Here is an 11176-nt window from a genome sequence, read left to right as displayed (position 1 = left end):
CTTTGATTAAAATCATGACTAAGAGATAAGTTTGTGTACCCGTCTCCCCAAACCCTAGGTGACAGCAGGAATCTCCCAACTGACAGGAACACCAAGGAATCTATAGTAAGTTGGATACTTGGTGAAGCTGGGAGTCCTTTTAGGAATTGCTTTCTGGCTGGTGATTTCACTGAACCTGTACATCACAGCGGTTTTGTTCCTCCTGTGGGAGGTGAGCCGCAGTGCTCAGAAGGACAGTGTTCCTTTACTGAGACGGTGTATCAATGGGTCCCCTTCCAGGGAGGCTAGTGGAAAGAACAGAGGTGTGTTTTTTGTGCTCCCAAAGAACTGTCATGGCCAGGAGGATAGTGAAAATGCTTCTAGGTTTCCCACTTCTAGATGCATGAGACCCTGCCAGTAGTCATGAGAAGTGTGGTCATAAAGCTAGGTGTGGTGGCGCACACATGCCTTTAATCCCACACTAGGGAGGCAGAGGCAGGTGGATCTCTGTGAGTTCAAGGCCAGCCTGGTCTACAAAGTGAGTCAAGGACAGCCAAGGCTACACAGAGAGATCCTGTCTTGAAAAAACAAAAAGGGCAGTCATTACTTTCAGTCAAACAGGAGGATGCAAGTCAGGCACCTGGAAGGTAGAAGGTAGCAAGGAAAGCAGCTCCGTCTCCAGTGTTGGGGCGTTCCTGTCCTGTCTTCATCTTCTGCAGCTCCAGAGGGCTGGGCTGGCCTCAAATAAGTCCCCCTGAGAGGCCATTCCTGCCTAGGTGCAGGGCCTCTGGGCTCTGGGCCTGCTGCAGTTCTGCCACATGCTTGCTGTTTGGATGGGGAGGGAGCCATGGGCACACTGGGCTGGCAAGGCATCTGCTGCAAGGCCAGAGACTTGAACTTTCAAGACCAGAACGAGGCAGCAGAAAGATTACCGCTGGCTTGCACTTTCTAATTTTAGAGAGCTTAAAAAGCGACTGGTATAAATGCGATCTAAAAACTGTCTCTTGTACGCTTTTGTGTGGTATAGTTTAATATGCTTGAGCAATAAATGCTAACATGCAAATGTGGTCATAGCCTGTTAAATGCTTCTGAAGAGGGTTGGGGGGTGAGAAATAGAACCTTAGAGTGGAAAGCCACTTTTAATTTATTCTTTGCTTTGTATAATCCCTGGACGTGGTGAGTAAAGACTAGACCACCAGTCAGGAAGAAGACTGCTACACCTGGAGAGCAAAGCCTGTGAAATAAAGATGCCTTTAAGCCAGAGGTTTTCACCCTTCCTAGTGCGGCAGCACTAATACAGTGCTCATGCTGTGGTGACCCCCCAACCATAACGTTATTTCAATGCTACTTCATAACTGTTAAGAACCGTAATATAGGCTGGGCGGTGGTGGCGCACGCCTTTGATCCCAGCACTCGGGGAGGCAGAGGCAATCAGATGGCTGTGAGTTCAAAGCCAGCCTGGTCTACAAAGCAAGTCCAGGACAGCTAAAGCTACACAGAGAGACCCTGTCTTGAAAAACAAAACAAAACAAACCGGTAATATAAATATCTGATATGCAAGCTATCTGATACAGGACCCCTGTGAGTGAGGTCACCACCTACTACAAGTTGAGAACCACTGCTTTAAGCCAACTAAAGATGTCCTGAGGTTTGGGCCTGGGTGGTGGGCCTCCTCAACACAGCCCAAGGTGTCACATAGGGAGGCTGGACAAACACAGGAACTAACCTGGTAAGGCCTAGGTGGCAAGTGGCACTGGCTATAGGGAAGGGACAGCCTGGGAACACTAAAGACAGCACAGGCACCCCACTACCGAACTTAGGTACCAAGGCCACTCTATGTTCCTCTGGCCACCCTAATCTCAGTAGACACTCTCGGTTGACAAGGGGACTTGTCCGGGAGACACCTGCCTGAAAGGACCCTGTGACTCCATCTCGGCTTCAGGCCTAGGTGGGGGCATTTTGTGGAAAGCAAGGGAATCAGGAGGGAGGAAGTCGAGGGTGGGGCAGGGTGTGACCCATAGTCTTTGTGACTTGGTGTAGTCTGAGTGCCAGGTTGTCTGTGTGACCCTGACAGGTGCGTGGGAGATGTGGAGCAGGAGCACATAACCCTGGCGGGGGTCGCAGTCACTTAAGGACTATGCCTGACGCATGGCCGGCTTGGTCCCCGGCCTTAGTCCCCGCCCCCGCCCCCGCCGCCAGCTCCGCCCTGGCCTTGACCACTCCTCGGACCGCCGCACGGGACTGGATCTAGAACCAAGGCTCAGTGGGAACGCCAGCCACTACATCCGGGAGTCCGCGTCCGGGGTATCCTCCGTGGCCCGCCGCCATCAGACTCCGCGTAGCCTTCAGCAGCCCCGGCCGCCCACGCGTCCTAGAAGCCCCACACCCCGGGCTGGGCGCCGCTCAGCGCACCACAAGCCCCGCCACCTGCGCGAGGGGTCTACACAATGCGCCGCGCAGTCAGGGACCGTTGCCCCAGGCGACCGCAAAGCGCCCTGCGGCTCAACTCGCAGCAAGAGCGTAGGAGCACGTGCTTCTGGGCGGGTCCCAGGTGAGCACTGTCTGCCCGCCCACCCGCCAGGCTTGTCCTGGCTACCGCCCAGGTCTCCCTCCCGCCTCGCGCTCCGAACCCCTCCCCGCCCCCCTCCGATTGGAACCCCAGACCTCTCTCCTTAGAACCACAGAACTTTCCTAGCCTTACCCTCTCCACTTCCCCTGTCCACTTTCACCCCACCCCGCCTGTTCAACCTTCTTTCCCTCACCTTCCCGCCTCCCTCCAAACTCCATGATTGCCTCCCCTTCCTGTCCCTAAACCTGCGCCCCAATTTGTGACCTGTCTCCCTACCTTTACCTTCCCTTCTTAGCTCCAGACCTGGATTCCGCTCATGACTAGTTCTCCCACGCGGATCTCCCTAACTCTGCCCCAAACCCGTCTCTTTGACCCCAGCCTTATCTCCTTACCTCTGAGTTGTCTCCCTACCCTAACTTACCCATCTCACTTCTCACCTCCAGATCATGACCTGTCCCTTTACCCCAAACCTCCTTTCCAGACCTCCCTCCCCAGTCCCAGGTCTCAGAACCCAACACGTGCTTCACTGTGTATGTCTGACCTTGCCACCCTTGTCACCAGGGGCCCGGGGCCAAAAGAACCAGCTACGCGAGACAAGCATGGAGAATGGCGAGAGGAAGAAGCTGTCTTCCGCTCCGTCGGATGGAGATCACAAAGAAGAAAATAGTCTGTACCTTTGTGTTCCGCATTTGAGACAGCCTTACTCAAAAGAGCATGCGCCGGGGCTTGGGGGATAGTGGAGGAGGCCCAGCTTCTGCAGCCTCTTGGGCTTCTGGGGTTTCTGAGGATTGTGAAAAGCAGGCGTGTTGGTCCTGGGAGAATGTTCTGGTAGGACAAGTAGAAAGTCTTTTATTCTAATGGGTTCCTGCACTGGCCGTTAAGACATGGTTCACATTCATTGACGAATACCTAAATCCCTGTAAGTAAAATCACGTGTCAGAGATGGGTACACATTTCGTTTTAGAAGATATAGCTCAGACTTACCAGCTGAGGAGTCCCCATCCCCCAAACAGTTGGCATTGGCCAGCAGGTTTGGACCATTCTGGTGGGTGTTACCAGTACCATTCTGTGGCTTTTTTTTTTTTTTTTTTTTTTTTCATTTCTCTTACACCCATGACTGTCGAATGTTTACTACAGATCTTGGCTATTGTTAATAGTGAGTCTTACTGGTTTGCAGCTCTGTGTCAGATCAGGTATTACACATACTCATGAGAATCAGTAGCTGGCCATCGCAGGCATAATGATTATTTTCATCATCTTGTTTTGTTTTGTTTTCTTGTTTTTGTTTTGTCTTTCGAGACAGGGTTTCTCTGTGTAGCCTTGGCTATCCTGGACTCACTTTATAGATCAGGCTGGCCTCAAACTCACAGCGATCCGCCTGTCTCTGCCTCCCAAGTGCTGGGATTAAAGGTGTGCCTCACTATGCCTGGCCTCTTGCTTCCATAATCTTAGCTTCTAAGGTTTTGGTTGGTTGATTAATTTTGTTTTTCTATCATTCATCCATCCATCTATCTATCTATCTATCGTCTATTTATTTGGTTTTTCAAGACACGGTTTCTCTGTGTAGCTCTTGCTGTCTTGGAACTTGCTCGGAGACTAGATTGGCCCCGCCTGCTTCTGCCTCCCCAGTGCTAGGATTAGAGGAATGCATTATATATCCTGGCTGGCTTGAAACTCAGTATGTATACCAGACTGGTTTAAACTCATATAGATCCGCCTGACTCTGCCTCTCAAGTTGCTGGGATTAAAGAATGCATCATAATGCCTAGTCCGTGAATTTCTGTTTTTAACCAAGGCCTACTTACTGATTTTTCCAAATATAATGAGAGCTCTTGTATCTTAAAGATTCTACCTACTTCCTTCCAGAAGGTAATACCCTTTTGGTTTTTTGTTTTGTTTTTTTCTTTTCTTTTCGAAGCTTTGTCATTTCATCTCTTACACTTCAGGTCTGCCACCTAATGGGGTTGAGGAAGACAATAAGATGTATTCTCATGCCAAATCTGAGTATTTATTGACTGAGCTTCTGCTTGGCAGTGCCTCTTCCGAGTCAGAGAGGTGTAGACCTTCTTTGGGGCTTTATCTGTCCTGCTTTCCTGGTCTTTCTGCTCACCCCTTTCCTAGGCCAGTGTTTTCACTGCAGAGGCTTTATAATTAAGTGCTGTGAGCTCGTCCTAAAAGGTTGCCTAGGTTCTCCTGGACTTTTGCACTTCTGGGAAAATTTTAGGACCTGATTGACTTATATACATATACATAGCATGCTGGGGCTGTTGTTACTGTTGTTGTTTATGTTGAATTTATGAGTCAGTTTGGGGGTGAATTAACATCTTAATATTAAATGTTCAAAAATAGGAATATTTATTTGTCTAGTTCTTCTCGCCTGTGGCTTATAGATTTCATTGTGTGATGTACAATGTATCTATTGCTAGATTTACTCCTATATATTTGGTGTTTTTAAGTCTGCTATAGATGACATTTAAATTTCATTTCCGTGTATGTGTGTGTGTGTGTATACAGAAGGTAGAAGGCGGCATCTGACCCCCCAGAGCATTTGTGAGATGCCTTGTAACATGTGGTCCTCATGCCTGAGTGGCAAACACTCTTAACCAGGGAGCCACCTCTCCAGCCTCTGCTTTAAGTAAACAATTACCAACTGCTATGGTATGTTTTCCTCTGCATCTGTTGGGTCATAGTGTTAATGTTATATATTAATGAGGTGGATTGTGCAAAGAACTTGTCAAACACTAAACCGACTTTGCATTCCTGGAATAAACTCCATTTGGTCATGCCTTGGTTTGTTTTTTGTTTTTTCTTTCTCTCTGTCGGGAGGATTTAATTTATGAATGTACAGCTAGGGCTTGTGTCTGCCATTATGAGAGAGATCAGTGTGCACTGTTCCTTCCTTGCAACGTCTTATTCAGGTTTTGGTGTTAAAGGTATAGCTTCCTGGTTATATGAAAACTCTTCCCTTAAATATTTGGATAGAGTAACTTGTGACACCATCTACACCTTGAGTTTTCATTTGGGATATTTTAATTTTGCAATTAATGTCTTGAATGGAAATAAGATGATCTGGATTCTCTATTTCTTTTATGCTCGTTTTCATGTGTATTTCAAAGAAAATGCCCATTTTATATGAGCTTTCCAAGTGTTGGCATGTAGATACTAATAAACTCTTATTAATACCTTAATATTCATAGTCAGGGCAATATCTCCTTTTTCATTTGCAATGTGGCTAATTTGTGTTTTATGTATTTCTACTTAATATGTCTAGATAAAATTTCATCAGTTTAGGGGTTGGGGATTTAGCTCAGTAGTAGAGCGCTTGCCTAGCAAGCGCAAGGCCCTGAGTTCGGGCCTCAGCTCTCAGGAAAAAAAAATTTTTTTTCATCAGTTTAAATTTTTCTTTTTTTGGTTTTTTATTTTTGTTTGTTTGTTTGTTTGTTTGCTTTTTTTCAAAACAGAGTTTCTTTGTGTAGTCTTGGCTGTCCTGGACTTGCTTTGTAGAGCAGGCTGGCCTCGAACTCACATCAATCTGCCTGCCTCTGCCTCCCAAGTGCTGGGATTAAAGGTATGTGCCACCATGTCCGGCTAAATTTTCTTTTCTTTTCCTTCCTTTCCTTTTTAATCTCCTCAGTATTGGGATCTAACTCATAACTGTGCATGCTAGGCAAGTGCCTGACCACTGAGCCACAGTCCCAGTGCCCCCCCCCCAAAAATTCCATATAGCCAACTCTTGCTTGTGTTAATTTTCTCTAGGATACTTTTCACTTAATTGAATTTTGCTCTTAACCTATTATTTCCTTTCATCCAACTGCCTTGAGAGGAATTGTTTTCTTTCTACCCTCTTGGGCTGACATAAAGATAATTTTCAAAATGTTTTCTTTTCTGAAATCTGCACTTAATAACCTACAGATCTCCCTCATTGCTATTTTAACTGCATTGTGATGCTTTGATATGTCATATTTTTATTTTAGTTTCATTCATATTATTTCAACTTTACATTTGATTTGTCCTAAGCATGCTACTAATTCTGGAGCATTTAGAAAATTTCTATTTGTCTTTATATACTCCTGGTTTGATTTGGTAATTGGCAGGAAATTCGACCTCTGTGTTTTATTGTTTTGCTCTGGTCGTCTGGTTTTTCCAACATGGGGTTTCTCAGTGTGTAGCCTTGGATGTCCTGGACTCACTTTGTTAGACCAGGTTGACCTTTGCCTGCCTCTGCCTCCCAGATTGCTGGGACTATAGGCGTGTGCCACCCCGCCTGACTTCTGTGTTTTATTGTTGCTGTGAAAAATATCTAACACAAGAACTTAAAGGAGGACTTGTTCATTTGGCTAAAGGTTTAAGAGGCTTCAGTTAATCGTGGTTGAGAATGTCAGGAGGCAGAGAAAAGGAGTCACAGAAAGAGAGCCAGGCAACATATAGTCCTAGAGACACACCCCTGGTGACCAGACTTTTAGATGTGTTGGGGTTTGGAGGCTGAGCCTTTGATGTGTGTTTAGGTCCGTCTGATTGCTCATCATATCCAAGTTGCTGTACTGTACTGCTCCATTGTTTAATCTTTTACTTCCCCCAAAGAAGCAGATTCAAATGCCCCAGTGTGGCTGTCTTTGCTCATCTCAACTTGTGTTTCTATTTTGAAACCATATTATTAGGTGCACATAGATTTGAAACTGTTGTATTTTTATTTTTATTATTTTTTAACTTTTATTTTTAAAGTTTATTGATAATTATTTTTTATTATTTTATTAAGTTTATTGATAATTTCATATATTTTTATAATGCTGTCTGGTTTCTCTCTCATTTCCCTCCAGTCTCTTATCAATTTCCTGCTCCCTAAAAGTCCCTTTCTCAGATTCATGTCTCTTAATTTATTCTGTGATCCATCAAGTTCATCCAGGGCCATCTATGGGATCATCAACTTGGAGTCACGCACTGGAGTCTGGTGGGCTCACCCATGTGTAGACAACTAAAGGAAATAGCTCCCCAACTCCCAGACACTGCCCATAGACAATAGTTCATCTGTGAGGTGTGGGGCCACCAGAGCCTGTCTCTGACTGTTCACAAGACCCAATTCTGGCAACTCGAACTGGTGTGAGTTTCTGATTTGTTGTGTGTTGCCCAGAGATGGCATTTTGAAATCCTTTCCCCCTGTGTTCCCTGAGCTTTGGGATGGTGTAAATGTCATTTAGGGCTGAGCAGTCAGCTGTTGATTCCTAGCACTTTGAGCATATGAGTTTACACGGGCCACTATTCACTGACAAGAGGGGCTCTTCTAATTAAAGCTAAGAGTAGCATTGTCTATCTCTATTGATTTTTATTTTAATTTTCATTTTATGTGTATGAGTGTTTTATCTGTGTGTGTATATATGTGCACCGTATATGTGCAGTGCCCACAAGAGGCCAGAGAGCATCAGATCCCCTGGAACTGTGTTACAAATGGTTGTGAGCAGCTATCTGTCCAGCCCCGCTATGCCTATTTTTAATGTTATAAAATATCTCCCTTTCATCTTTAGTAATAATTTTAATTATTTTTTAATAAATATGTTTACCTATCTACATATTTACTATCTCTAAAGGGACACTTTTTTTTTTTTTGGTTTTTCGAGACAGGGTTTCTCTGTGTAGCCTTGGCCATCATGGACTCGCTTTGTAGACCAGGCCTCGAACTCACAGCGATCCGCCTGCCTCTGCCTCCCGAGTGCTGGGATTAAAGGCGTGCGCCACCACGCCCGGCAAAAGGGACACTTTTAAAAAAAATTTTTTTAAAGGGACATTTTTATATAACCACATATTCATTCCACTTTCATAAAATTTACAGTAACTCCTTCATAAAGATCTAACCCTAGAATACGCTTGTGTCTCCCTGGCTTTCATCAGAATAACCTTACAGTTGGTTTGTTCCTGTCTGCTTGGCCACACACTGTTCTTCTGTCTTTGATTATCTTTGCTCTGTCATGGCCCATCTTCCCACTAAGGTATGGACTTTCTACCCAGAATGCACCTGCTCTGTGGGGAGCCTTATGTTGACCCTTGTTCCATGCTGCCTCCTCATGGCATTTCACCTGTCCCTCCCGCCCTGGATTTGTAGGGGACAGCTGTAGCCTCAACTGGGCTTTGCAGGATGCCTCCGGCATGTACAGTTTCACCTTATCCTAGCTTGCCTTTTTTTTTTTTAACTTTTATTCTTCCCTCATACATTTACGTCTCAACCGCAGTTTCCCCTCTCTCCATTCCTCCAGGTCCCCCTCTCCGACTCCCCTCTCCCTGAGATCAGCTTCGACCCTGGTTCCCTTCAAAATAAGAAACAAACAAACAGCAGGCCTCCCGGGGATATCCACCGAATATGGCCTAACAAGATACAGTAAGACTGGGCACAAACCCTCGTATCAAGGCTGGATGAGGCAACCCAGTAGGAGGAAAAGGGTCCCAAGTGCAGGCATAAGAGTCAGAGGCACCTTCAGTCCCATTGTTGGGACTCCCACAGGAACACCTAGCTACACAACCATAAGGAATACTCAGAGGACCTACCTCAGACCCATACGGGGTCTGTCACTTCAGTTTCTGGGAGCCCCTGTGAGCCCTGCTTAGTTGATTCTCTGAGCCATATTCTTGTGGTGTCCTTGGCCCTCTGGCTCCTACAATCCTTTCTCCCCCTCTTCTGCAGCTTTTCCCTGGCTAGTAGTAGTGTTTGCCTGTGGGTCTCTGCATCTCTAGCTTGCTTTTGTTGCTGTCCTTGGTGGTCGTCCCACAGTACTAGCCTCTCCACTCTAACTAAGGCTACACCTCACCAGTGGTCTCGGCTGATCTCTCTTTAGGGGAGCTCCAATCCTGCCACATAGTGCCTAGTCTCAGCTCTTCCCCATGATCCCTCATGACTTCAAAACTAGCACCATGGGGGCAGTGCTTGCACATTGTCAAGTTCAGCTGCCAGCTTGAGTTGCAACCTTGGCCCAGGAAAATCTTCCCAGAGTTTGCCTTAATAATGCTGGTCTCTTATCGATCGCAGCTGGCTTGCCCCAGCCAACCCTCATCGATTATTCCAGTAAAGCAAAGTTTGCACTTAAGTGGTGCTGGTCCCTTGTTACTCACAGCTGAATCTCCAGCTCCAGATTACCAGAAACCAGATTCTTTTTTTCCTATCTTTTAAAAAAATAATAATTTATTATTTTACATCCCAACCTCAGTTTCCCCTCCCTTCTCTCCTTCCAGTCCTTCCTCCCACTCCCCCACATCCTGTCCTCATCCATTTCCGTTCAGAAAAGGGAGGCTTCCCATGGATAGCAACTAGCCCTGGCATACCAAGTTGCAGTAAGACTAGATGCTATGCTGGTGGTGCACGCCTTTAATCTCAGCACTCAGGAGGCAGAGGCAGGCAGATCTCTGTGAGTTCAAGGCTAGCCTGGTCTACAAAGTGAGTCTAGGACAGCCAGGGCTACACTGAGAAACCCTGTCTTGAAAAACAAACAAAACAAAACAACTAGATGCATCATCTTCTATTGTGTCTAGATGAAGCAGTCCAGTAGGGGGAAAGGGTCCCAAAGGCAGGCAACAGAGTCAAAGACAGCCCATGTCCCACTGTTATGAGTCCTATGTGAAGGCCAAGCTACACAACTCTAGCATATGAGCAGAGGGCCTAAGTCAGTCCCATGCAGGCTCCCTGGTTGGCAGTTCAGTCTCTGTGGGCCCCAGTGAACCCAGGTTAGCTGATTCTGTGGGTTTTCTTGTGGTGTCCTTAACCCCTATGGATCCTTCCTTTAAGTCCTTCCACTCCTCTCAAGCTCCACCTAATGTTTGGCTGTTGGTCTCTGCACCTGTTTCCATCCGTTGCAGGGTAACACTACTCTGATGACAGTTATGCCTCTGTCTGCAAGTATAGCAGAATAGCATTAGCAGTGTCAGGGATGGGCTCCTCCTGGCATGGGTCTCAAGCTGGACCAGTCATTGGTTGGCCATTCCCTCAACTTCTGCTACTCCTTTACCCCTGCACATCTGGTAGGCAGGACAAATTGTAGGTCAAAGATTTTGTTGGCTGGGTTGGTGTCCCAATCTGTCCATTGGAAGTTTCGTCTGATTACAGGAGTTGGCCAGTTCAGGTCAGGGTCTATATCCCCCACTGCTAGGAGTCTTGTCTTGGTTTCCACTGTCTTAGGTGTCTAGCTCATCCCAGAGATATCCCTTTGATTCCAGTTGTCTCTCCTAGCATTCTCTCCCTGAGTCCTCCCTCCACTTGATCACTCCTCTTCCCCTCCTAATCCCCTTCCCTGTCCATTCCCCCCACCCCCTCATCTACCCACAATGTTTATTCCCCCAGTAGCCTCTCCACAAAAGGACGATGGAAAGCTTGGCCAAGATGATGATCCGGAGCACTTAACACTAACGTGACCATTGTAGTCCCCAATATCGACAAAAGCCTTGAACCTGGTCTAGCCCATGTCTGCTTCTGCACTGGCATGATCTTGAGAACCTCATCCTTTAGAAATGAACCCAGAAAAATTTCAATAATCTCAAATTCCTTAATGGGCAGGGAGAACAGCTAGATGTCCACCAAGGACTTGATCTTCATGTCCTTAGCTAGGGAGCCAAGCTTGGTGATGGGATCCACTCCTTGTCTTCGGCCTTGCC

The 11176-nt window shown here is 46.5% G+C and overlaps 1 protein-coding gene across 1 annotated transcript in view; it reads left to right on the top strand.

Annotated features, from left to right (window-relative positions):
• Positions 1-3108: 3108 nt before the first annotated feature.
• Ttll8 (tubulin tyrosine ligase like 8) overlaps positions 3109-11176 on the top strand; it is a 45002-nt gene continuing 36934 nt past the window's right edge. Inside the window, 1 exon segment of the mRNA XM_051159420.1 lies at positions 3109-3214. Within this exon segment, the coding sequence (XP_051015377.1) occupies positions 3148-3214 (67 nt within the window). The 5' untranslated portion in view covers positions 3109-3147.

The sequence above is a fragment of the Acomys russatus genome, chromosome 17 (genome assembly GCF_903995435.1).
Source record: "Acomys russatus chromosome 17, mAcoRus1.1, whole genome shotgun sequence".
In the NCBI taxonomy this organism is placed as follows: Eukaryota; Metazoa; Chordata; class Mammalia; order Rodentia; family Muridae; genus Acomys; species Acomys russatus.
This window is presented reverse-complemented; position numbering and strand designations above follow the sequence as displayed.